At 35.8% G+C, this 27,876-nt stretch overlaps 3 protein-coding genes across 3 annotated transcripts in view; 1 reads left to right on the top strand and 2 right to left on the bottom strand.

Annotated features, from left to right (window-relative positions):
- The window catches only part of LOC142351759 (serine/threonine-protein kinase 16-like), a 160,952-nt gene extending 137,153 nt beyond the window's left edge, over positions 1-23,799 (bottom strand). The window contains exon 1 of the mRNA XM_075403907.1: positions 23,786-23,799. The gene's annotated coding sequence lies outside the window, so the exon portion shown is untranslated. The remainder of the gene's footprint in view (positions 1-23,785) is intronic.
- LOC142351758 (bifunctional peptidase and (3S)-lysyl hydroxylase JMJD7-like) lies at positions 11-13,613 on the top strand. The gene is made up of 5 exons (XM_075403905.1): positions 11-580; positions 4,562-5,119; positions 5,693-5,875; positions 6,593-6,732; positions 13,042-13,613. The coding sequence occupies exons 1-5, from the start codon at positions 14-16 to the stop codon at positions 13,133-13,135; spliced, it is 1,542 nt and encodes a 513-aa protein (XP_075260020.1). The 5' UTR covers positions 11-13; the 3' UTR covers positions 13,136-13,613.
- LOC142351757 (uncharacterized) lies at positions 13,472-27,683 on the bottom strand. Its single transcript, XM_075403904.1, has 5 exons — positions 26,654-27,683; positions 19,062-19,253; positions 18,323-18,535; positions 17,505-17,838; positions 13,472-14,078 (listed from the first exon to the last, which is right to left on the bottom strand). Exons 1-5 carry the CDS (start codon positions 27,498-27,500, stop codon positions 13,592-13,594), a joined length of 2,073 nt encoding a protein of 690 aa, XP_075260019.1. The 5' UTR covers positions 27,501-27,683; the 3' UTR covers positions 13,472-13,591.
- Positions 27,684-27,876: the final 193 nt, after the last annotated feature.

The raw sequence follows: 27,876 nt of genomic DNA, 5'->3' as shown, positions 1-27,876 counted from the left end.
TTTAAGATTGTAAATGATGCTTTATTTATTGTTGTACTTCTGCCTTCCCTTAACGAGAACTTCTCAAATATCTGAAATCTTATCACTGAGATCGGATAGCTGCATCATAGCTCTACTGGAATTGACCGAGAATTCGACATTAGGCACTTTTTTCGACGCTTTTTTGTCCGAGTTTGACAACCCAGTCGTTTCGGAATCGATTGCGTTCAGGAAATACGAAGCGCCTTTTGAATGGAGCGATGGGACGTCGCTGTTAGCTCACTGTAACACCGATGGGAACAATGATGACATTAAGTATAAATTTGGGAAGAATTGCCATTCAGAGATTGTGGCTTTCAAAAAACATCCACCCGATATAACTTGTCTGTTTCCGCCACCAGTACCAGACAAAGTGGCCTTTGAAGCAGTTTATAAAGGGCATTTGAACTTCGAAGATTTTGCATCGTTTGTAAACGTCAATTGCGAAACATATTTCACGAGTGACGGTGGGTTGAATGAGCTTGGAGTGATGAAAAATCGACTGGAAAAAGAGCTTCCTTGGAAGTATGACGTCAGATTTGAAGACATCATAAACAGTAAGGTATTTGTGACTTTCTCTACTTCGCATCTATGTAGAAATTGGGCAAAATTCGACCCTGGTAGATGTTTTCTGGATGGTAAAATTCTGTTTAAACGTATTGTTCAAGAGAATTGATTAAAAATTATATATCTAGTCCTTGAGACTTTTAAAAAGAGGCCTTCTAGTCCTAAAAGTTTTCTTCTAAAGTGTGGTCTAAATAGAGTTGTCTAGCTAGTTATAAATAGTGTTGAAGATGCTATTCAGCAACCTCTGACAGAATTTTTTTAAATCCTAGCTTGTTTTGAATTGATAATAATAAGCAACGTCGAAATCAATCGTGTTGTTGGATCAGCAATTGTAGAAAAGATTTCAAAGACTGAGTAATTAATGTTCTTTAGAATTGAACACACATTCGGCCCACAAGTGGCTGGTAGAGAGCGATGCCTAAAAAGATCAGTTTTGCATGCGAAATGGAAGCCGATAAGCGTAGTTTTTGTTCCAATCCACTTTAGTAGGTGAGGAACTACATATTCAAATGGGTTTCTTCGTTAAGTCGCTTTTGGTCGGTCGATATATTTATATTCATTGTAGAGGGTTACTGTTGGCATCATTAGAAAGCCCGTCCAACGTAGAATGTAAAATTATAAAGACTTTTTCGAATTCCGTTTTTGCCACTAAGTTATCGAGGTTTAATATTTTGTGAACATTTGACTGAATTTCGTTGTTTTTGTTCACTTTTTCCGTAATTTTACAAAATTTTGCCTGAAAGAGTGTGCTTGTTGCCTAGTGTTGTTGCTCTTTTTACTTGATATCTAGTGTTGTTGAACTTTTTGCTAAACTAGCCTTTTTTGAAACAAAAATGGCTCGAGATGAACTTATTTGTGAGGCATTAACACAACTAATAATTTACTGACATAATTTTCATCAACTCCAAAGAGAGTGAGTTTTACTTGCGCTTCCTTTGGGAGTGTTCTTGAATTAAAATTGTACCGGTTTCTGCTCATTTAACTCGATAATTATCAAAAATGAAATTGACTTTTTGCAAACTTTTCCTTTTCATAATATTTGGAACAGTTACCTGTTCCTAATGAATGACCAGTGATAGCCAGGTTAGCTTTTGTTTAGTCGTTGTTTATAGCAGTACAAAATATTTCGGATTGTAGTCAGTCACTGTGTTTTAAAAAATTATTCGCATTTTCTGTTTTGCTATTTACAGAACAGAACTATTCAAATCAGGGCTTACCAAAAACAGGTTCAATCGGCTTCCTAACGAGTTTCAATGAAACCTATCTAACTTTTTATAATCGAAAGCTTATAGTCGTTTTGACTTTTAAAAATACTTGTTTTCAAAATAAACAATGGATTATTGAACTTCGCCATTTTTGGTCAACATTTAGCTGATGGTCAGCAATGACAGGTAGCATCGTATTTCTAATGGATTGGAATTCAATATTTATCGCGGTTTTACTTTTTAAGTAGGGTTTTGCTACTTTGATACTACGAGTTTTACATAAAATTCTTAAGTTTTTCCTATCTTTATTTTTCTCATATTGTCACATTATTGACAGGTCAGATATCACATTATTGTTGTTTAAAAAGAATGTACATTTTAACAGATCAATTTGTTCAGTGAATGGATTATGGTTCTAACGGTTTTCGCGTCTTTAGCCCGCAGATTTTAATTTAGTTTATTTTTTGTCTATTTTCATCATTTTTTTGTAGTCGCATGAGAAATTCTGTAGAATTACAGGTCTTAGTGGCTTTCTTTGGATGAACAAAGGAACCTGTTCGCTTATTTAATTTGTTAGCTACAGTTTTTTGTGACTTTTATATCAAATATAGACGCCGTTTTATCGCAAAATTAATTTGCTTTTTTCAATTCGTCTATTTGTTGTTTGTTTTTGTAGACGTACGACATTCTGGATTTCGACTGGTCTCATTGTCCTCGTGTGGAAGTAAGAATGAAGATAAAACTATATAAAGATTTCAGTTGATATTTAGTGATTTTCTTTTTTTGAAATTCTTTTTTCTCGAAAATAAAAACGTGTTTTTTTTAACTTTACGTTTTTGTTCTTTTTAGTCTTTTTGTTGCAGTGTTATAAATGACTAGTCCCATGTTTTTTTCTTATGAAGTACAAAATAAGTTGTTCAAATTAGGTTATGTTTGCCACTATTTTGACTTTTATATTTAAAAAAAATAGAAACTGAGTTTTGAATATAAGTAATGTTTGTTGTTATTCGATTTTGTTGTTTGTCTTGTCTCGTAGTCTTATTATTGGCTGTTTTCATCGGCCCTCTAATGTGGCATTGTTTACTTTACTGATATTTAATTTTGGTTTAATTGTATATGCTCATATTTGTTGTTTTTTTGAAGTCTTATTGTTACTATAAGAAGATTTCGGTTTCCGTTTAAAAAAATTGAAAATAAAAAGTTTACACTGACAAGTTATTTTTTAAAAGGCTTCGACTTTTTGCTTTATTTTTTCTGAGTTTTCGGCTTTTGCCTGTTTTCTGTTCTTTATGTGTCGTCAAAATTGTTTTCAGTGCTGAGAGGTGCCATTAGCTTCCAATTAAGAATTAAGTGAACTTATTCAATACAGTCAGTTTATAGCTAATAGTCTTAAATATTCTCATATTGTTTTCAAAAATTTCATTTTTTTAATGTGTTTTTTGTCAATTTGTAACTTATTGTCATCATTGACAGGTTACGCCCACCTTCTTGTTATCCATTTATTAACTTGTCTATTGATATTATGCCATAATTGAGGCTCTGTTTGTAGGACAATATGCTTTTTCATAAAAATTCCATGTGAGTGGTCAAAATTTGTTTCTTTTTCACTTCTTTTAACACATTGGCGTTAATAACAGACCGAGCGAACATATTTGATCTTTAATCTTAGGTTTTGCTGTATTAGTGTGTGTAATATTCGAATTAAGAACTTGATATAATAGCTAATAATTTTAATGGCTTTAAAACTTTGTGTTTTCGTAAATTGTTTGTATTTTTTTGAGTCCCTTTGTTTTTTAGTTCAGGTCTATGGCTTATTCAAAATTAAAATATATCCTATTGGCTTCTTAAGTACTTTATAGTAAACTTATCAGAAAATTTTTAGTGAAAAGCTAATTGGTTGACTTCTGAAGCCAATTGGTTAAGAAATGTTGATCGATTTTTGAACTTCACCTCATTATTTCTTTTTTTTGTTGTCTTATTACCTAGTCTCATCAGGGACATTTCCCATATGCCTTGTAGTTAAGAAAAAGTAAATTTGTTTAGTTAAGATTTTATCTGATAGTATTTTGACTTTGTTACTGGATTCTTTCCAATTTAGATCTTGAGTTTTTGCCGTAAAAAGCGTTTTTTGTTCTTGCTCATTTTGTTGTTTGTTTTTTTTCTCGTAGTCTTATTAATGGTAGATCACCTGAGCGCTCTAATGTTTTGTTGTGTAACTATTTTTTCAAACACAACCATCAATTTTTGAACATCTCTTCATTTGGTTGACAAGTCACAAAAGTAGATGAGCTCGGGTCGGAACATTATGTGCGAGCGCACATTAACGAGCCTACTTGTTATCATGTATGCTCAAAAGAAGATATGAAGTTTTAATTGCTTTCATTTCAAAGTCTTTTTGTGAAGTTTTGATTTCGCAAATTTATTTAGAGTGTACGCCTTCTAATGCATGCTTTGATTTACCCAGGAGTTGACTGCAAATCACAACTCCCGAACAGTCCTTCGTAATAAGTTTCAGTGGGAGGGGGTCTACGTGCACTCCCACGATAATCAATGTATTTATTTTGTGCAAAAGTAATCTATCTAACTGGTGGTTGCCTATTATGATGTCGTGCTAAACCTCGTTTCATAATGCTGTTTATGCAACTGGATACATCTCGCCATGTCATGGTTAATCCTTATTGGTTGCCTTGCCAAGATTTTGTTTCTTCATATTTTAATCAGTTTATGGTTTTCAATTTAATCCTTTTTTTGAATGTTGCTGCGTCTTTTAGGCTGAGTATCCTAGATGTCCCGAAATTGCGGATCCAACGACAATCCAATTCCTCAAAGACTACATATCTAAATCAAGACCAGTTATCATTAAAAATGCTGCTCAAGATTGGCCTGCGCTTCAAAAATGGAATTTGAACTTCCTCAAATCGAGCATTCCGAAGGACAGAAAAGTTCACATAAAAGTGGCGCCGTTTGGAGAATTCGAAGGTGTTGAGAACATAACGTTATGGAAAGATTTCACAGGGTTCAATTTTCCTTCCTTTGTAAAAGACCAGTTAAAGTTTCCGGATTTAGTCGTTGTGAGACCGGCAACTTTGGACATGACCTTTCGTGAGTTTGTTGAGTCGCTAGCATCACGTGACTATGCGAAAGCAAACGCAAGTTTGTATCTGGAGTACTCGTCCATACAAGATTACCTGGAGGAAACAACTTCTGATTTTTCTGAGTTTGAGTTCATTGCTGATTGGCTGCGCTTGGACTCTACAAATATTTGGCTATCGGATGGGAATACGTTGGGAAAGCTTCATTTTGATCCATTAGACAATATACTGGTCATGGTTAGTGATTTAGTACCTCCTTAGAGCATCATTTATTCTGCTCGAACTGACAGAAAATCGAAATTGAAATGAAATTTTGCTTCTGAGAAAAATTCTTCCAAATAATGGATCAGACAGTGTTCTAAGCCCAAGTCAAGGTGCTCGTTCAAAAATCACTTTTTATCTTAGCAAGTGAAAGATTGCTTGCATTTACAGATCCTTCGCTAACAATATTAAATTCAACGGAAGGTTAGTAATACACCAGATATTTTCGAAACAGTATTTGAACCCTTTGTCATCATTATTGAAACTCAATGAGAAAGCTTAAATTTTATTACGATTATGCCATATATGTTCTGTGAAACGTGTTTCAATATCTGATCATAAGATAAACGGTCTGTATTTCTCAATGATACGTTATAACTTTTTCAAATGCGCGTCCAGGATCTATCCAGTCATGTTTCATTTTTGAGAGAATTTGAGAGTGTAATTAAAAATTTTCCCCTTGGGTTTCATATACGTGATTGTGTAAATTGAAATCGAATATCAAATTAATGTTAACAATTTTGATTACTTCCTTTTTGGCCTTTCAAGGTCGAAGGGGAGAAAGAGTTGACCTTGTTCGACCCTTTCAACAACGGTGACCTCTACGAGGCACATATTCAAGAGGCCAAGCTGAAGTTCAGCATCGAGACCAAATCATTCCTCCGAGAGGGTCTTCAACAATCGACGTCTATTGTCATGTCACCTCTTGATATTCTAAAACCTAATTTAAAAGTAAGTTTTATACATATTGCACTACTGTTGTCCTCTCTATAACCCCCCCCCCCCCTCTCTCTCTCTCTGTTTAATCCCTCTATACTTATACACCGATTTCAGTTTTTATATAATTGGTGCACTTAATGTTCAAAAAAAGAACACGTAGGGTTTGAGTTTCGGTAGATGGTTTTGGGTGAAAACTTTGCGGAATGAAAAGATTTGATGATAAAATATGTGGTGAAAATATGTAGAATCCTGATTTTCGATGTATTTGATAATGGATCGAAACTAATGGGACAGATCTGCTAGTTTTACCATATTAAAATAGTATTGAGTGATTAAGATTTCGATATTGTGCCTAAATATAGAAGACTAGTTGAAAATGGACCAGGGTTATAAGTCAATCAAAAAACAGTTGATTTGTGCTTTTATTTTTATTTTTAAATTGGAGGTAACAATGATCGTTTTATACTGCATCTTCGCCTGATAGATATTTTTCTTGTTACAATCATTTTTAACCAGGTTGTTTATAAATCTAGTGTACATTGCACATGGAGCGTTAACTTCAGTCAGCTCTGACTTTGATGACAATTTTTGGTAAAATCTTGATGCAAAATTGATTTTCTGTGATCTATTGAATTTTTTGACGTTTTTCAGTATCCTTCCTAGTTATAGATAGACTGACTCAAAAATATCTCTAGTTTGCTTAAATTGGTTATTCTTCGTTCATTTTAGATGTTTCCCAACGCAGCCGAAAGTCGACCGGTCAGGTGTCGAATATCTAAAGGAGACGCCTTATTCTTGCCTGCATTCTGGTGGCACGAAGTCCAGAGTTTCCCATCCGACAATCAATTCAATCTAGCTATCAATTTCTGGTTAGATATTTGAAAAGTTTTTCATCATCACCTACAAAAAGAATTTATCAGCATCAATCAAACAGTAATGATCATTTTTAGTGTTGAAGAACCGTTTCAGGGATATTCAAATTCAGTTTAGGCATGGGCTAATCCTTGAGTTTACTATAATAAACTTATGCTACTAAGACTATATTTAAAAAAAAACAGGACAAAATAGAACTTAACTATGATAAATCAATCTTGGTACCTTAATTCTCCTTGTTTATAAGGAACAAAAAACAATAAGCTTTTACCCAAACAATTTTCCAAAAAAAACTCAGAAAAAATGGTTGTCTAAGAAAGAGTGTAGCAATATTCTTTGCAATTTTTTTGGTGTTTCTTATATCAATGTCAAAATTGGCTAATAGAAAAACTTCTTAATAGAACTGAAATTAATATGTTTTTGGTTTTTAATTGCGCTCAAACGAAGTTTGTAGCAATTATATTAGTCCTGCTGGTCTTTTTTATGCAATTGTTCGCTTGACCGTTTTCGTCTGACCCATTTGACATTTCGTCCCTACAAGCGGGATTAACAGGTTGCGCCCAGCAGGCATTAGATTTCATTGGAGGCCCCTAGCCACATTTAGTAGTCCCTCAATTGCTTAGTGTGATGAAGCTACCGGGAAGGCCAAAGGTTTAGGTTAAAAGGTCATTTTTAGTTTTTGAGCCCAAAATGTTGCAATTTTTCGTGTTATGTCATTTTTTGAATTTTTGGTTTGAGCACTTTAAAATTGAGGCTGGTTTATGTTGATAAATGTCTTTTGCAATGCTAATCCAAAGAAAAACACGCAAAGTTTAACTATTTTTCACAATTTTTTTTCAGTTTTTTGAAAATCTGTCATTTTTTAGGTTGCTCCATCCTCGAGAGCCAAGGAACCATTTCAATATCACGAAATTATGCAATTTAAAAAATTTTTTTTGCAACTTTTAAGTTTTAATTGTTTGTCATTTTTAGGTTTCTCAAGCCTCAAGAGCCAAGGAAGATGTAATGGAACGTTTTTCAAGGTTATAATTCACGAGTTTAAGCAATTTTTTTTAAAAATCACAATTTTTTCAAGTTTTGAATATTTTAATTTATTGCCCCGGACCGCCTTCGAGGTTTGATAATAAGCTGCTGCATAGTTTCTAGAGTTAATGGAATGGTTTTCAATTTTTTAATGACTTGAGTTTTTGCAATATTTCATAAAAACTTATTTTTTTAAGTTTTCCGAAAATTTTTGTCATGTTCCAAGTTTATGGATTTATCTGAGCCAGTGGAACTATTTAGGGCTTGAACTAGAGATACCGGATAGTCTCTTGAGACAATGAAATGGTTCTGAAGATATTAATATCACGAATTTTAGCAATAATTTGTAAAAAAATTTTCGATCTTTTAAAAATTTTTGTACTTTTCTCCTTTTCAGATTTTAACAATCATTACTGGCTAACAAATCTTTTTTAAGTCTTGCTGATGGGTTACATGACAGCACTCCAGAGACAAAAAATGGGCGATCACATTTTATCTCTTTTCTTAACTCTTGTTGATGCAGTACTTCAGCTGCTGTTATGTGGCGTGAGATCATCAGCTATTACCCTCATTAACGCTTAATTATAGTAATGTTTCAAAATGTTTTTAAACCATAAATGACTGAATTAGCACTTTTTAGGAAATCATTGTTAATGGCTCTCAAACGAAGTTTTGTAGCAATCATATTAGTCCTGCTGGTCTTTTTTGCGATTTTTCGCTTGAATGATTTTTCGTCTGACCCATTTGACTTTTTGTCCTCAGAAACGGGATAAAGAGATAGCGCTCAGTGGACACTAAGTTCTCTTGGTGCCTTTCAGCTCACTGGTCTGTAGGTTTGCGATTCAAAGAAATTGTTTTGAAGACTGATACGTATGGTTTGAAGAGCGGTTTTTAGAAATTGTTAACCCCACCCCCACCTCGCACCACATAAGCCCCCCCCCCACCGCAATCCCCACCCCTGAACATCGTTCAAACCTTAATGGCCCCTTGCAGCCAAAGATCCCCCTCCCACCGTTGCCCCCCGCCCCCAACGAACGCCACTTCAATTAAGCTAAAGGGAGCCCCGCTAAATCTTGGCTAGCTACTGACAAACCAGCCTCTCGCCAGTTGTTTGAGAGCAATTCGCCCGACGTTAGTCGGTTATTTTTAGTTTCGTTTTTTGTTTGTTAGTTTCTCTGTGAAAGCTATTGTTTTGATTCTCCGATCTGTCTGAAATGAACGGTCGTTTTTTTATTAGATATAAAAGAGTTAATTGTTTCATTTGGATGTTCTCATCTGATAATTGTTGACAAGAGTTTCAGAAGTTCGTATAAGTGTAGCTCAAGCATTGATAGAATTTTTCTCCCGCAGCCACGAACTTCTTTAATTGCTCTCAAACGAAGTTAGTAGCAATTATATTAGTCCTATAAGTCTTTTTTAATGCGATTTTTCGCTTGGCCGATTTTTTGTCTGACGCATATGACTTTTCGTTGTCAAAACGAGATAAACAGGTAGCCCCCAGCGGACATCAAGTACTCTTAGAGCCTTCAAGCTTACTAATCTTCAAGTATGCGATTAACATAATCTGTTTTGGAGACTTATACTTATGGTGCGAAGGGCGGTTCCTAGAGGTTGACCCCAAACCCCCTCCCTACAAGCCCCCCCCACACACAACACACACCCACACACATCAGCCACCCTCTCTCTTCACCTCCCCCCAATCCCCAACCATAAACATCGTTCATACCGTAAGGGCCCCGTGAATGCGCCAAAAACCGCCCTCACACGGTTGACCCCAACTGTTGCCCCACCCATACCCCCGCCCATCCCGCTGTTGCCACCCACCCTCCTGTGCCCCACCCCCTACATCCCCGGGCACCCACCATCATTGCGCTCACCTCACGCCCCTTCAATTAAGGTAAAGCTAGCCTCACTATACCGAAGCTGGGTACTGACGAAGCCAACCGCTCGCCTGTCGTTTGAGAGCAATTCGCCCTACGTTTGTCGGTTATGTTTATTTGTTGGTAACCCAAAAATAGTTTTAATGATTTTCCAATCTTTCAAGAATTTTTTTGCGGAACCACAAATGTGAATTCCATTTTGATTTTGTGATTTCACATATTGCTTATAAATTTTTAAAAATAATTTCCTCTGGAGACATCTCCGCGTTTGATGGAGAGTTGGAGTGTTTCGGTTAGATTTTTTCGAACTTATTTGATCTTGCAAGGAAAATTTGATATCATTTTTCACACCGCGAGTGTTCACAATTGCTTTCCTCTTCTCTTTTCCCGTTCCAAATATTTAATTCTTTTTGTCTGAGGAATTTTTGGGTCCTAATAGAAGGAGTTTGTTTTTTTAAAATTAGTTGTCAATTTGTTACTCTCTAGCCAAATGGAATTTGCATGGAGATCATTTATATGTTCCGTTTGCTCATATTTAGCAATTATATCTGTGTCATCCGCATATTAAGATTTTACTGTAACGAGATATTTCGGCAATATAGTTTATATTCCTTAGGAACAAAAGTGGTCCGAGTACTAATCTTTTTGGAAGTCCAAAGATATTTTTTGTCGAACAATTCTCTCCTTTGTAGCAAACAAATTTTTCTCGATCTTCAAGATAAGACTTGAGTAGTTGTCCAGTTTTGCATCTCAAGCAATATTTAAAGCATTTGGGTAGCAATGTGTTGTGATTCGCAGTATCAAAACCTCTAGTTTCATTGTTTTCTAGCATTTCTGTTTTACATCAATGGTTCGTCTCTTACTCAAGAAGCCTTGTTTTTTATTTGAGATGATTTTACGCTTTGGCGAGAATGACATCATGCTTCTTTCGATAATTTTTTTGAGTAGTTTACCAAAGCCTGGTATCAATTAAATTGATATGTAGTTGTTCGGCTCCGTTTATTCTCCTTTTTCAAATATTGGTACAAACTTTGATACTTTCAAGCTCGTTGGATGCTCAGTTTCATCTATGATTTTTTTTAATAAATGTTTGTGAGGTATGGACTTCTGACGGGATTAATTGTTCGCAGCAGATAGTTAGTTAAACACATATAATCAGAACTCTTTCCAACAAGTGTCTTGCTTTCGGACAGTATATCATTTTATATCATTATATAGGCTTAGAATAGTATAGACCTGTATATCATTATATAGGCTTAGAATAATAACAGACCACGCGATATATTGTTTTCCATCATGTTGGTTTTCTCTAGCAAGTGTGGGAAATGTGTTCACAAAAAATGGAATCAATTACGTTTGGTGCTTCAAAATTTTCGTTGATACTTGGTCGGCATGTTTGTATCAGATACCGATAGAAACTTCCGGCATTAGATTCATTTTATTTATCTGCCTTTTTCTCATAGTATTACGGTTTGTAGTTTCTTACTAATGTTTTTGTTATTTAGTAAGTGGTATTGTTTTTATATTCAGTTGTTTTAGACTAAAAATATTCTTACATCTGCCTTTATATTCATTTTATTTATCAAAATTTTTTTGTAGTACATCTAGCGTTTTTTACTAATGTTTTTGTTGTTAGTGGTATTGTTTTTATATTCAGTTGTTTCAGACTAAAAATATTCCTCCGTCTGCCATTAGAGTCAATTTATCTAACATTATCTCATAGTATTACATTCTGGCGTACTTTTATAACGGTTTTGTTTTGTTAGTGGCACTGTTTTTAAATAAGTTGTTTTAGACTAAAATTATTTCATAGATATTGTTTCTTTTAACAAGCTTTTTTGACTTGGTTGGTTATCCAGTAGGTTTTTGTTTTGGAGTGATTAGATTCAGAGTACTCTTTTTTCCGAAATCGTGAAATACTACCTCCGCTGTGCAAGACAAGACAGAGAAAATGGGTTTTGTTGCTTCAATTTTTTTTTGATAGCTCAAGATTTAACTCCAGTATGTTAGAGAGCCTATTGAGATTGTTTTCTATTTCATTGGTTTTCCTGTTCATCAGACGAACTCCGTGATCTGATATACATTCGTTTCTAGAACATTTTTTGCCCCATTTTGAACAATATTTGGGAAAAAGACGTTTAGAGTTGGGTTGCTTCGAATTGTTGCTCTGGCAGGCTCATTTCTCTTTGATCCTTGATTTAGGCTTGGGGAATTGATTTCTGTTGAAATATTTGTTTTTCTCATTTTTCTGAGAAATCTAAGTCACCGCCTAGATCATTGTTCTATAGTTTCTACGATGAGGAGATATTCCAAAAGGCAGTTCTGGATTTTTGTTATATTTGTTTGTGAAGACGTGTACACAATCGCTATTATAAGACTGTTTGTTGGAGATACAATTTGCAATTAAAGTTCGGATTTCAATATTTATCTCATTTGTTGTTAACTGATACTCTTTGGTTGCAAGCATAGCTACGTCTTCGCCACGCTTGTTTCGACGATTGCATGCTGCAATGCTTGGAAAATTTTCGTTGCAAATGAATGATTAATCAAATGATCTCTCAACCAAATTTCTGTTAATGCCAATAAATGTGATAATTTGTTAGCCTCTTGTAATAAGATAATCGAAGTTCGCACCTAGTAATCCTATGTTCTGGAAGAAAAGCAGCGTGGTCAGTTTTCATCTCCCCTAAGCGCTCTGTTTACACAACTTGTTTTTGAGAAATTCTCATCGAAGGAGATTCGTAATAGATTTTTGGTCACCTATTTTCTGGTTTCATTCTTAGTGTGCATTCTTAATGTGGGCAGTCTTAGCGTACAGTCGCTGTTTGTCCAAACAAAACTTTCAGAGAGAAGGCTCGGTTGTGGTTCACTGTACAGTCGCTAAATCACGTATTACTATACTTCGTGATTTTTATTTTAATTTAATTTTGTTTTTAACATTTTTTTCGTTTTTTTTGTTACAGCGGACGGTCACCTTCACTAAAATTAAAAATCAATTAGTTGCGAAAAAACCAATGATTCCTTAAGATTGACGGACAGGTTATGCTAAAAAATGTTTGTGCCTATGATAATAGGAAGTAGTACAATCTATTGCTATTCATACCCTCTAAACTTGAACAATAACAATTATATGAAGAGATCTTCTTTGTTTGATTTTGTCAGGTCCGTTTTGAGATCCTTCTAATGAAGCTGAACTGTGAACGGCATACTTAAATGCAACAAGATTGATTAATTTATTTTTCTCAGATTCAAAAAGGTATTGTAAAATACTTGATCTTCATTACTGGTATTAGGTCTTTGTGTTAGCTAATTTGTTGTTATGCTAACCGTAGTTAGTGTTAAGCGCTTTAATTACATGGTCAGATCTTTCTGTGTGATCTTTTATCATTGCTCCCTGTTTAGGTACGATCCATTTTATAACAAAGAGTTTCCCTGTCCAGATTGCCAACTGAATGTGAACTTCAAGTATAGACAGTTGATGAAGAAGCTAAAGTAGGCAAATACAAAATCACGACATTGCTAATGATACAACCTAATCTGCTATTCCATGAAAGGTTTTTGATATCTGATGTATTGTTTTATCGCTCTCAAATAAATTTGGAGAGCAAATTATTTGAATCGTACTGGTCTTGTGATGTCAATTTTTATCTGACGAGTTCATTTTTTGAGTCACTCTTTGCTCAGTGTTTCAACTCTTACGACCTAGTGCGCTTTAGAACAGCTCTCTTTGGGTTCTTACTTACGCAACAGATTATCTTTAAGAACTCGTTTAGTTGTCATCAACCAAACAGGCTGTGGACTCGTTGGTGACTTTGCCTTCAAAAATTGTCCCTTGGAGCTAAAAATTTCTTCAAATGACGTGTACGTATATTTATAGCTCAAAAATAGTGATTATACACAAATTATAAATCAAACTTTATTATAAGCTGTTTTGTTAAATTTCGAAGCATATTTAATTGACCTTTTGTTTCTTATTCAATCTAAATAACGCGAAGAGCAAGCTCTTCACAACTAGAATAGCGATGACGACCATCGACGCAAAAGTGCCTAAGATCAGTAGAAGCAGTCCTCCGATAAATGTCATAGCTTGATTATACGACCAGAAGTTGCTGTACTCCAGGTCAAACCTAGTCGAATGCCGCTTCCGTATCAAACTGTCAATAAATTGTTCAAGCTTTTCTTCGGAACCAACTCGTAGCTTTTGATACGCCTTCTTGACATTACTAGTGTAGAACTCAAGGTTGTCATAGACTTTTTCGACTGCAGCCGAGACCGATTGGCTGGTGGGGAACTTTCCGAGAGGAATGCTCATGTTTGCACGTCGCATGAGGTCTTCAATGTAGAATTGGTCTCTTCCTTGAGGGGAGGTTATGAATGCAACTCCGGCTGTCACTCCTTCTGTTGTGGAACTCATTCCACAATGGGTGAAGAAAACTTTCCTAAAAGGAGGGAAGGAAGAATTAATTTCTCGGAGATAAAATCGAAGAATTCTTTTGGCTTTATAACATTGATTTTGGAGAGAACAAATAGACGCGGTCAAGTGACCCGCTTCAAATTTGCCCTTAATTATTACAATTTAATAAGAATAATCAAGAACTTATTACACAAATGTTAATTAATTGCTCTCAAACGAAGTTTGTAGCAATTACATTAGTCCTGTCGGTCTTTTTTTACGACTCGAAGAGGAGTATTGATATTCTACAGGTTTTTACGACTCGAAGAGGAGTATTGATATTCTACAGGTTTTTACGACTCGAAGAGGAGTATTGATATTCTACAGGTTTTTACGACTCGAAGAGGAGTATTGATATTCTACAGGTTTTTACGACTCGAAGAAGAGTATTGATATTCTACAGGTTTTTTTAGCAGAAAACAAGTTTGTTCATGACTTGAATTTTGACTTCTTTCTGTTCGAGCATTTACCTCCGTGTTTGATTGTTGACTTCTGTTTTCGACCATTTGACTTTAACAGTAGCTTCGTTTGTAATGTATAGTGATGAGGAACTGCTGATAATGTTCAAGGTGAAAAGGTCATTTTGAGATTTTTGTATTTTTGTTCCCAGATAAGTCACCCCTAATAATCTAAACTACACCGCACAACCCCCCCCCTCCACCACCTATCTACCCCCTCCACCTATCTACACCCCCCCACCCCAACCTATCTACCCACGCACCCACATACCTACCCCCCCCCCCCTTCACCAGCTCCCACCCGCACCTAAAAAATTGTCGGCATTTTAAAAACACTTTAATGTGGTTTGTTGGGCTTCTTTTGTTTTTTTCTCTTGTCTATTTTGATGTTCTGATTTTGGTAAGGTTAGGTTAGAGATTATAATGCACGACGATCCGAGTCGTTTCCGGTATTTTACCGGCTATGTTTTATTAAGCAGAAAGCAAGTTTGTTCATGACTTGAATTTTTACTTCTTTCTATTCGAGTCTTCACCTCCGTTTTTGATTGTTGACTTCTGTTTTCGAACATTGGACTTTAACAATAGCTTAGTTTGTAATGTATAGCAATTAAAAACAGTCTGTAATTCAAGGTGAAGAAGTCATTTTGAGAAAATTTGATCCCATTTAACTACCTACCCTCCCCCGAGAATAACTAACCCCCCCCCCCCCCCCCCCCCCACGTACCTAACCCCCCCCCCCCAACTTACCTACACCTTTTTTTTTATATTGGTCTACTATTTTTGTTATTTCTAGTGTTTCTTCGATGTTCTGACTTTGTCCAAGTTAGGTTAGAGATTTTTTTGCACGACGGTTCGAGTCGTTTCCGCTTTTCTACCGGCTATATTTTACTAATGCAATTTTCGCTTGACCGATTTTTCGTCTGTTGCTTTTGACTTTTCGTCCTCAAAAACGGGATGAACAGGTAGCACCCAGCTGGCATAAAGTGCTCTTAGAGCCTTTCAGCTCTGTTTGAGCTCAAACTGTTTTGGAGACTTATACTTATGGTGTGAAGGGCGGTTCTTAAAGGTTGAAGACACCCCGACTGTTGACCCCCCCCCCACTATTGCCCCCACCGTCCCCCACCACGCTGCTGCCCACCACCCACTGATGCCCCCTCCTTCCCCATCAGCCCCCGGCCCACGGTGCATTTATTCTTCATTATCCGCCAGACGCAGGGGCCAGAAAATGTCCTTAAGCGTTTGATAATAAGTTACTGAAAAAGTTTAATTTGCCACAGAGTAGCTTTCAGTTTTTTACTATTACAATTTTTATCAAATTTTTTGATAAAACTTGTTTTTTCAAGTTTTTTGAAATTTTTCGTCGGTTTTTAGGTTTCTCCAGCCTCAAGAGACAAGAAACTTCCTCTAGCGTTCGAAAATAGGTTACTGTATTTTTTCTAAATGTAATGGAAATTTTTCATTTTTTGACATTCATTTTTCTTTAACCACGTCTTTCCAGACGCCGGGGCAAAAAAAAACGTCCATAAGGTTTAATAATAAATTACTGAAAAAATTTTTTTGCCCCATGGAATAGCTTTCAATTTTTTAATATGACAAATTTTATCACTCTTTTTTATAAAACTTGCATTTTTTCAAGTTTTTTGAAAATTTTGTCGGTTTTTAGGATTCTCCAGCCTCAAAACAACGTAGCCTCTTCTAGGGTTTGATTATAGGTATCTGCATAGCTTTTAGATATAATGGAATGTTTTTCAAGATTTTAATTTCAGCTATTTTTAAAAAAATATTTGCAATTTTTCAAGTACTTTAATGTTTTCGAACTTTTTTATCTTTTCTTTCCGGCACCAGGGTCCTAGGGACCTCCTCAAGGCTTGATGATAATCTCTTGCATAGTTTCTAGAGTTAATGGAATGGTTATCATATTTTATTGACTCCAGCTTTATCACTTTTTGATAAAATTCAATTTTCAAATTTTTGGAAAATTGTTGTTCCAAGTTTATGGATCTTCTTGAGCCGGTGAAACTCTTTAAAGCTGAGAATAGGGATATACTGGATAGTCTCTTGAGACAATGAGATGGTTTTGAAGATTTTAATTTTTTGAATTTTAGCAAGATTTGTTAAAATTTGCTATTTTCGAAGTTTTTGCATAATTTTGTTCTTTAGTTTAACGATCATTAGTGGCCGACGAAGTTTTTCAAGTCTTGCAGATGGGTTACTTGGCATAACTCCAGAGAATAAAAATCGTTCGGAACTGCGAAGTATGGAAGCTTTTCTTTTTTAGTTTTGCAAATTTTAAAATATCAGTTTTTTATTTGATTTATTTAATAACAATGCTAGAAAACAAAGTTGCAGAGTCGAATCAAGCCAAAGATAGGCTCACTAAACCGTGGCTAGCTACTGACAAAGCCAACCGCTCACCTGTTGTTCGAGAGAAATTCGCCCGACGTTAGTCGGTTATGTTTTCAATTTGAACAGTTTAATCTCTCTGAGTAAGTTATCGGCCACATCTATGGTGGGAGGTATTTTTTGAAGCAAAGAATTAGCAAGTTTCAGTCAGTTGTCGTGTTCATAAAATTTTCTTTCTCAAACTTTCCTCATGCTTGTTTAACTATCGTTTGCTAAGGAAGTTATCATTTCGATGTTGTAACCGTTTGCATTATGTAACCTATCCATCTGGTAGTCTGAGGTCTTTTGGTCTATTTTACCCCATAAATTCTACAGAACCTATCTCAATACATGTAAAAGGGGATTAATTGCTCTCAACCGAAGTTGTTTGTGTGTGTTTTTGATTTTCTAGCCTGTTGTTCGAAAGCAATTCATCCGACGCTAGTCTGTTTATGTTCCTAATTAGTAATTATACAACGTCTTTTGTCCTTTGTCGTCAACTTCCACACATTAGAGCAGTATTAATTAAGAGTAGGAGAGCTGCCGCGTAGAGCTAACAGTGAATTACTTACACTTTTTCATGTTTCAAAATGTGCCTCTGAGGCATTCGCTTCTTGATTATCATTTGGTTCCCGTTTTTAACTGGGAACTTCGAATCATCATAGAATTTGTGCGACCACAGGACATTGAACTTATCCTGGTTCTCCAGAACTTCTTTGATTTCCGAGAAAAGTTTGTCCGAGTAAGCGAAGAAGGTTCCGAGTGCGACGTAAAGAATGGGTTTGTCGCTGTTGGCGAGGAAGGTGTTGATGTCTTCTGAGACTACTGAAGTGTCAGGTGGGAGCGGGAGGATCCCGGCAACCATCAGGTGGGGAGGCGTGTCTGTCATTTGGGTCATTGGTTGTCCTAAAATGGGGAAGAAATTCCTTCCTGTACAAATTAATCTTTTTACAACCATATGATAACTATTTTGTATCTCTATTGCTATTGTAGTATCTCATATTTGCATTCGCTGTGACAATTGAAATACAAGGTATTTGCTTGCTTACTTGGGTTCATGAAAACGTTTTTTTTGTGTTCCCTTTTCGAGCTTGAACAAAATTTTGTTTTCATCGCTCTCTGTGAACAAGCTAATGGTTTTTTTTTGCCATGATAAAGGTTTTTTTCAGCTGAAATAAGAGTCCAGAGGCGCCCTTATAATTAATATATGATTCCTGACCTTTTTTTTTGGGGGGGGGGGGAGGAGGGCAAATATCAATTCTAGGTTTTTGGTTGATGTTGATTTAATAACAGACTTCACTGGCACTAAGACTTTTATGGAAATAACTTCAATGCCACCTTGACCCCCATGCGCTTGCTGAGTCTGCTCGGCAGAATACAAAAGAGATACCTGCTAGTGATATGCTTGGGAAACTGTTAACAGCGTGTTCAAAGTTGTCAAACATGCCCAGTCCTAGTCCCTCCCTGATAGCTCTGAGCTCATCAATGGCCTGCTCCCCGAATATGTTGATATATGAGATGTAGATACTGTGGAAGAGATATGTGTGCAGTTTGAAGTACCAGTCTGGTCGCTCCTCATTCGGAACGTAGTCCATCGTCAGGCCTAATCAGAACCACATTCACAATCGTGTTATCACACTTTTTGGTCAGTTAATCTAGATTACAATGATAGTAAGCGGGATCTGTAAAAGACTAATTGGTGTTAGATGGGTATATTTGAAGTAATTTCACAATTTAATCAACCATATGCATAGGAACTATGGCTGAAGTGTTATTTATGTGCTTGTAATAATCCCGAAGATGATAGGGCCAATCTAGCAAGCACCGTGCTTTCACACTTGTTGGTATGTTGAGCTGATCTTTACGAAGCTGCAAAAATAATTTGGCGCCCTTTTGATCAATTTCATTTTATTGTTTTGCAAACTTTTTTTGCGCTTATGATCTCAGCACTGTTCGTCGTAACTGCAATGTAATCTCTTTACAAAATTTCTTGTTCTATTCAAAAAATGCCTTTTGCTTTGTTAAACTGAAATAAATTGTTTCGAGCCGTTTAGCATTTTCTTGCTATTACCTCGGGACATCAGTACCAGAATAATCGATCAAGAAACTGATTTTGAAAGTAAACTTGCCAATGGTGAGGTTGTGACCTTTCCGCCAGGTTGAAATGTGGGGTAGGGCGGGTGTCCAGATGTAAGCAAAGGGCACATCATTTGCTTCAGCTGCAGTTGCGGCCCCCACTCCGAAGCACTCGGCCAGAACCAGGTCAGGTCTGTCGGCTTTGATCATGGAATCCATCGAGTTGTAGGAATAGCGGATGGAAGCTAGCAAAAAGACATAATTCTTGCTTAAGGTGGTTCATATTGCGAGTTGGTTACACAGTTAAAGCTAGTGTCGTGAAGCAAAAAATAGATGCAGTTATTGCGCTATTGCTTTAATATCGCTTTTTATGACTATCCATGTCCTTCGTGAAATGATGAGAGAGAGAGAGAGAGTTAATTTATCCTTGCTTGTATAGTATAAATACAGAACAGCATAGATTTAGTAGAAAAAAAAACAACGAAGTTTACAATAGAATAGCAAAGTACAGCAGAACGATCAGCATAGTATTATTTATCTTCAAGCAAGGAAAGGACACGCAACGAGGTCGTTTGACCTACTTCACAGCGTGCCCAGATGTATACAACATAGATGATAAACTTATTAACATTTTTCAAAAAAATTTTTTTTCTTTTTCATTTCTTAACAATGATTCAAAAACTTAACACAGAACTTAAAAGGTAACTTTGAACAATTCACTACTGGATGCCCTCTTCTATGGCATATTTTTGCATGCACAAGCGAGCATCCAGACTTCGCCAACTTTGAAATAAAGAAGAGAAAAATAAGTTCTTTATATAAAAAAGACTCGAATTGAAGAAACATTGTTAAAAACTATCTTTAGAATTTAGAAAAATCAAATTTTGACAGCAAAAAACGAATCGCGGTGCCTTCTACGAACATTTTTTGCATAGATTTTTGTTATTTTGTAAAGAAAGCATCTAGAATTACAGGGTTCTGGAAATTTAGCAGAAAAACACTTTTCGAATGAGTTCCTCATTTCCAAGAATATAAGATTCTTTTAAATTATGATAGGTCCTTGATATTTGGCTATAGGTTGAGCTCCCGATAGAGTCATGCAAGAGTCCTTGAATTTTCAAAACATTGAATAATGTTGAAGCCCGACGACTTATCGAATTTTGCTCCAATTTAGATCTGCATAACGGCACTTTTAGTAACATGTGTTTTGCTCGTCTTGTCGTTAAAAAATGTCTTTCAAACTGAAACATACTGTTTAGATAGTCTTCGGCATGGAAACTGTTAATCGATTTTAAAACAAACTTAAGCAGCTCATATACATGTAATTCAAAAACTGTTAGAATTTTGTTTGCACAGAATAGATCTTCGCTTTGATCGAACCGACTCTTAAAGTAAATTAATTTAAGAATTTTCTTCTGTAGCAGATGGATTGGAGCTAAAGACGTGAAGCTAGAGCATCCATACACCAAAATTCCATATTGTATGATAGGACATATGATACTTTTGTAATATTCTATTAACTGGTACCTTGGAGCGAGGTGTCTTAATTTTGATATTATACCACATTGCCTACTAAGTTTTCCTATGACAAGATCTATATGAGAGCTAAACAACAACTTTGAATCAACTATTATGCCTAAATATTTACATGATGGTTCCAATTTAATTTCTTCTGATGCGATGTGGAATCGCTCACTGGAAGCACTTGTTTTTAAATTTAATTGAACCGTTTTTAGCATATTGAGCTTAAGTTTATTTGCATTTAACCAAGCGGCTACACTATCTAAGTCATCTTGGATAGCTATTCTTGAGCAACCTAAACTGCAAAGGTTGGTGTCGTCAGCAAAAAGATGGACACTAAGTTGATTACACACTCTTGGTAAATCGTTTATATAAATTAAGAACAACAGTGGTCCAAGTATGGAGCCCTGAGGGACACCACAAGTTATATTTAACGAAGTTGATGTCACACCGGCCAAGAAAACTCTCTGAGTTCTATTAGATAAATAGCTTTTACACCATTCTAGGCACTTATGACGAATACCATAACTTTCGAGCTTACGGAGCAATATTTGATGATCTAGTGTATCAAATGCCTTCTGTAGATCCAGAAAAAAGTTGACAACTTTGAATTGGCTTACTCTTATTCTTTCAGTTAATTCTGCCAATGCATCTATGGTGGAATGCTTTTTGCGAAAACCAAATTGCTTGCGATAGAGAAGATCAAAATGTTCCAGGTATTCGTAAATTCTAGAGAACATTGCCCGCTCGTATATTTTACTCCAAACATTTAACAGAGAAATTGGCCTATAATTGTTCTCTTCTAGTCTTGATCCCTCTTTATGCAATGGAATGACTTTTGCTTTTTTGAGCTCAGTGGGAAAAACTCCTTCACGAAATGATTGATTAATTAACGATGTGAGGTATTTCGTGACAACAGATTTTGTTGTCTTCACTACAATATTACTAATCTCATCTTCACCGGATGAAGATTTGTCCGGAAGTGAATCAATAATTGCACTTATCTCAGTATCAGAAACTGGATATACTCTCAATGTCATATTAACATCAGTCAGGGGTGTGACTGCCTCGGAAGGAATACTGCGCTGAATATTTTTGCCAATACTAGCAAAAAACTCATTAAATTTCTCAGCTACTTGCAGATTAGATGAGTTAGGTGCAGTATCCGACATGCACGAGGAAAGCTTTGGAACTGCATTATTTACCAAATGTTTTCCTGACAGCTCATTTAAAAGTTTAAATGTTTGTCTTGAGTCTCCGATACATTTTTCGAACATGTTTCGATAATAAACGTTTTTCGCCGTTTTAATACTTTTTTCCAATTGAAGTCTAATATCTGTAAACTTCTTGCGCAGAGAGCCATTTGACTTGTCTGCTTTCCATTTCCTGTGAATAAGGTTCCGCTGCGTACGTATATTTTTTATTTTGTTGTCGAACCATTTAGGTGTAGAATTTCGATTGTGCGGGGTGATACGTTTTAGTGGAGCGTACTGCTCAGTAACGGTTAGAAAAATGTGATGAAAGGCACTAAAGCATGAATGTGCACAACCACTGTGTGCTGAAAAAACAATGCAAAGTTCGTGACTCAAGGCAGATAAGTATTTTTCAACAATACTGCAGTTACGAAGAAATGATGTATCCCTTACAATTTTGCTTTCCAGGTCATTTGCTTTTACTGTCCACTTCAACGTAACAGGAAAATGGTCTGAAAAACTTTGATTTTCAAGTATGTGAACATCCCCTATCAAATTTTGAAAAATGAAGTGGTCTAAGCAAGTTGCTGATTTTTCTGTAACACGGGTGGGTTTATTGGGTGTTATAAAAAAACCATTTGAATGAATGGCGTTTTTATATTTTTTCGTGAGCAAATTTTGTTTCATCGTATCAATGTTAATATCCCCACATATTACAGTTGGCAAGCATTTGGAATTTAAATTTCCCAAAACTTCTTCTACTAAGTCCTCAAAATCAAGTTTATTTGCTCTTGGTTTGTTGTATATTACCACTAGCCGGAACTCGTATCCTTGTTTTTCTATGGTCGCAAATAAAGACTCCTCGATCACGCAATCCAGTTCTTTTTGAATAGAGCAGTTAGCTGATCATAATGCCACCGCCTTTTGAGTCACGAACTTTTGAAGCTACATTTTGGTAACCAGTTACCAGTAGTGATTTTGGGTCGTCGTTTTTAGATAGCCAAGTTTCAGTCAAGCAAAGAATATCAGGTGGAGACTCAAGACTATGTACAAGTGCTTCCAGGTCCTCTATATGTTTTTTTAAGGAGCGAACGTTTAAATTTAGAATAGTAAGTGAACAAGAATTTGAAGTTTTAGATTTAGGTGAAGTCACTGCACGAGGAGGTGGGAAAAATATTGCTATGGGATGGTTGGAAACATTTAACAAAGTCTGAAAAATTATAATTCAGGTTCCTGGCTGCTTCAAGCAGATCAAACACTCTGTACACTTTTGTTTTCTTTCCATAGGTAAAAAATCGTGCCCTCCCTTGTCCAGGCTGATTCAACCCTAGAATCTCTTTTCATCATTGCCAGAAACTTTGCTCTAGCAGGTGATATGTCTTCGAAGATTTTTACATTACTTCCAACTTCCGACAACTTCTTTTTGTTTCGGAGTATCTGCGTTTTCACCAACCGTCTAGCAAAACGGGCAATAATAACGCGTTCACCCGCTTTCCTGCCTGGGAGTCTATGTGCCGTTGAGATGTCCCTTTCGTCGACTTCCACTCCTATTGATGTTGCAACTTCAATAACTTTTTTGATGGTCACGGAATCTTTCTCTGGTACGTTTCGATTACCAGTATGATCTAAGTCTTCCTGAACGCCACTAATACGGATGTTGTCCCTTCTTGTATAATTTTCAACAGTTTCGGCTTGGGACATTGCTGCTACATTGCAGCGTTCTTCTTGATAGTAAAGGTCGTCCTCAATATGCTTGATAATTTCGGCTTTCATTTCCTCTTTGACCTGTTCTACTGCTTGCTTCACTGCACTTGGAATAGCTACTTGAATTTCCGTTCGAACTTGAGTGATAATTTGACTAATACAAGCAGGAATGATGCTGCTGATACGGCTTTCGAGCATTTTGTCAATTTTAGATAAAAATAAATCTTCATCGAAGGTATCTGAACTTGGACTTGAATCAGGTTTGGCCCGCTTCGCGTCCTGTTTGTTCAGAATAGGGGTTTGATCTAGAAATCTCAAATTGGGAAGATCATTTGCCTCTGTCTCATTTGACATCTCTATTTAATAAGTTTATTACAACATTTAGGCTACAACAATGAAAGAACAATTAACAACTTATACTGAGGCATGTCATTGAGGACATATACGTGTGGCGATGTCATTGAGGTCCTCGACGCCGCTCTTGGATCTAACAAATTTGGAGCCATTCTTGAACAAAAACAGGCGAAAGAACGACGATTGCGGAAGAACTTCATTCGGTAAATGATTTTGTTTTCGCCTATGTAAATCTCAAAATCTGTTTCCACTGCTCAGAGCTGACATTCAACCTTGAGACCAAGCAGACCGCGTGCAAAAATTGGATTGTTTTGATGTCTTTGGCAAAAAGCAAAGTGGTTATTTGGAAATCATCTTTGTCGAAATCATCTGGTTATTTGGAAATCATTTTGGTTGAATTCTGAACAGAGTTTGATAACATTCCGCTTTTTCTTGATCTGTCAGAAGATAAATTTGCGTAGTACTTTGCGATTTTGTGCGTGTGTGCTCAGGGATCAGCTTTTGATAAATATTAGGCTAGTTTTTTTAATGTTTATTTTGTTTGCAATGTGTTAACTAAATTGATTGCCAATTTAACGTTGCCGTTCTAACAAACAAATTTTGGTAGCGCATTGATATCTGAAACCGTTGTACGTAGAATTGTACTATAGTGGTTTGAATTTCATCTGTTGAATAGTAAACGGAATGCAAGCCTATTGGAAATCGATCTCGTGTGGTGGTCCACAAGGTTTGATACTTAGACTGCTTTTGTTCATGCTCCGCGTCAATTACTTACCTACCGTATGCAGCAGTGTGGACGTTTCACTTTTCGGCTACGATACAAGTTTAATTAATCTGGTTTAAACCTGAGTTAGTAAGGGCGGCATAGAATGGTAAATGAGTGGTTGATTGCAAATAAATTAGTACTAAACGTTAAGATAATGAAAAATTAGATTTCAAAATAAGTGCTTCTAAAATGTTGATTCAGCTTTTTTCAAAAATGAAATGGTTTTGTTATTTAAGTCTCATGTTGAAATGATGAAATCTAGTCTTGCAAAGCTGCGTTATATACTGGCAAAGTTATAGCATATTGTTTTAAAAAATCATTTAGAGCATTACTATAAAAGTAATAGCAATAATCTAGTACGGCATTTTAATTTTTGTTTGCTACACCTATTCAACCTTATCAACGATATATGTTTGTCAATAACAAAATTTTTCAAGTGATGCATTTTTGTATAGTGAAATAAAATAATTAAGTTTTTTTAGTAGAAACGGACTGTTCATTGTACGTAAACATCATATTTACGAGCTTCTGACTTGTAATTTTAAGTAATGTATGAAAAAATTGTAAATGAGATGTATATCTTACAGCAAAAGTCAAACACTCGTAAAAGCAATCTCAATTTGCTATTTGTAATAAAGCTGAATAAGAAGTTTCAAAGTCCCTCAATCGGATGTCGTGGAGTCAAAGTACGTAAACTGTTAAGGTTATGGGGAATATAGAGAATAAGGATTTAATGTTTATCAAAAAAAGATTTAATTATTTGAAAGAAACGTTCATTATAAATAGCTTTGAGATAGTATGAAAGTAAATTGAATAGTGTCATTACAGGATGTAATATTTGCCCTGATGATCAGATTAGAAGAGTGAATGAATTATCAAACGTAATTTTAGTACGAAGGGCTTTAAGAGGCCTTGTTGATATTTTCATCCGCCTTTCGGTGTTTCATCACCAGTAAGACTGCAAAAATCTGCATGCCGCTTACCCAAAAACCTCATGCTGCAAAAATAATTCTTAATTTATTTGAAAGAGAATTCAAAGAGAAATTAGTGCATTTTCGGGAATCTTCTTTGGGGAAATTTAGTTAAATAGCTGGTTTGTCATTTTATTTTGTCTGTAAACTTTATTATGTCAGGGCTTTACCTGGGCAGATTCTTCTGTCAACCATACGGTCACTTATCTATTCCTCTTTTTTTCAAACCAAACCGATAGGACTACTCAGGAACGACATTGGGGAATGATGGGACATTTTTTTTACTTAATTTGAAACCGCATTTAAATTGAAGAACGAGCTGTCAAAAACTGCTGATTTTTAATGAACAAAAAAATGCACGCGGACTAACTACAAATTATTATACTCATGTTTTCTGAGGAATGCAACTTTAAAATTTTCTGCAAAACGGCACAAAAAAACAAACAGAATTGAAATGGTGTCCACAGTTTTCTTGTGAAGTGAGTTTGGAAGCTACTACAAATCAGACATGATTGACCTTAAATTTTTTTTAAAAAATCATTACAAGCAACAGTCGCTTTCTGATTTCTGTGTATTTATTGTAATTGTTTGCTCCCAATAGCACTTTAACTTAGCTCTAAACCTAAATGAATGATGCCAATCGCTTGTTCAATTTTGTTTGATTTAACCTGAAGATTAAATGGATGCCTAATATATCTAAGGAGTATGCGTCCGTATCACCAGTTTTTATTGAATTCAAAATATGAGGTTTGAGCGAGAGATTTGAAGATAGGTGAGCAAAAGTTTTGATTTTCGAGCCTCATTGTTTCAATATAGTTTCTGCCGATTTGATAGGCTGTTTCATTATGGAATTGCTTCTTTTCTTATGTAATGGAAATTTCAGTAGGCCTACGTCTCTTTCTGTTTACAAAAAAAGTACATTGCAAGATTTAAATGTTGATGCGTATGTTGTTAATTTGTATACGCATAAATTATGGATGCGGTGCTCATTTGTCCTGAGAAAAGTTAAAAAATACTTGTAGTTTCATCCAACTCCTCAAATAATGAGCCATTCTCCTGAAAGTTCCATGATCACAAATAATATTTGAGTGAACGCCTTTATATCGTTTAATCTAGCAGTTCATTGAAAAGCTTACATGTAGTGAGATTGTTGAAGAAGTCAAACCCATTTGAACTAGTTTTCGGGCTAGGGTAGTACCAGAAGCCAGTATCGTAGAAGTCTGCTCCTAGATCTCCAGCGACGTCTTGACATTGGCTCCCAATCACGTAAGTTATCCTGTACTTTCCAGGATTGGAGATTTTGTTCAATAGGGTGTAAGTTATTGGCTTGGTTGCACTGATTCGAGAATCACATGCTGAGAAGATTGCTATATGAAACGGTTCTCGCCCAGGTGAATTTCTTTCTGATTTGTGCTTCGTTGTTTCGTCCGGAGTTTTTTCCTGTTTAAGGGAAGGTGGTGTCGCTGGTTCTTGTTCGAGCAGACTTTCTTCTTGCGATTTTTCTACCGATTCTGGAGGAGAGTTTTTGTCGCTCTTCTTTTGAGATTCTTTAACTGGGCTTGCTTTTGGTTTTTCGGTAGGCTCTGATTTCATATCTTTTAGGGATTCTGCTTTAAGTTTTGTTGACGATATGGGTTCTGAAGTTTTATCGACAGGTTGTTTTCCAGGAACTTTGCCATTCGGTTTTGCATCCAATTGTTCTTCAGTTTTCCTTTCTACTTTATTGATTGGTACTGATTCAGATTGAACGTTATTTGGCTCTGATTTCTTAGCTGATTTGATATAAGATTGTTCAGCTGTTTGTGGCGCTGTTTTTTTGCCTGTCGTTTGTTGTTCAGGCGTTTTCATGGGTTCTTTAATATTTTCAGTATGTTTTGAACTTTCACTTTGTTTTTCTTTAGGGGGCTGCTTGGTTTGAACCAATAGTAACTGAAAAAGCAGTAACAGAAGAAAGGATATTCCAATCCAACTAAAACTTTTCATTTTCGACGTAATCTTCAGTCGCTTTCAATTGTTTAACCGTACATAAATATATTAGTTCAAGTCAGCTTAATATTGAATTAACCGAGCAAATCAAATATTAGATAGAAAACTTAAGTTCAAATGCAGATCCTTCTTTTCTACTAATGGATCTTTTTGACCTTCTCGACGATGGCTGAACAAATCTGACGTTTAATCAAACTCTCTCTTTCATGTCTGTTTGATAATCGAGATACATTTCCTCACAACAGTTTCATGTCTCATTCAACCTTTCTTAGGTTATGTTTCTCTAAGAGGATTTCGACTGACCTTGGGCACTGGTTTTATGGGGTCAAATTTCGCGGATCTTATCTGAAGGTTTTTACTTATTTAACTCAGA

The sequence above is a fragment of the Convolutriloba macropyga genome, chromosome 13 (genome assembly GCF_964194025.1).
Source record: "Convolutriloba macropyga chromosome 13, txConMacr16.3, whole genome shotgun sequence".
Lineage (NCBI taxonomy): Eukaryota > Metazoa > Xenacoelomorpha > Acoela > Convolutidae > Convolutriloba > Convolutriloba macropyga.
Note: the sequence above shows the minus strand (reverse complement) of the source record. Positions and strands in the feature narration are given on the sequence as shown.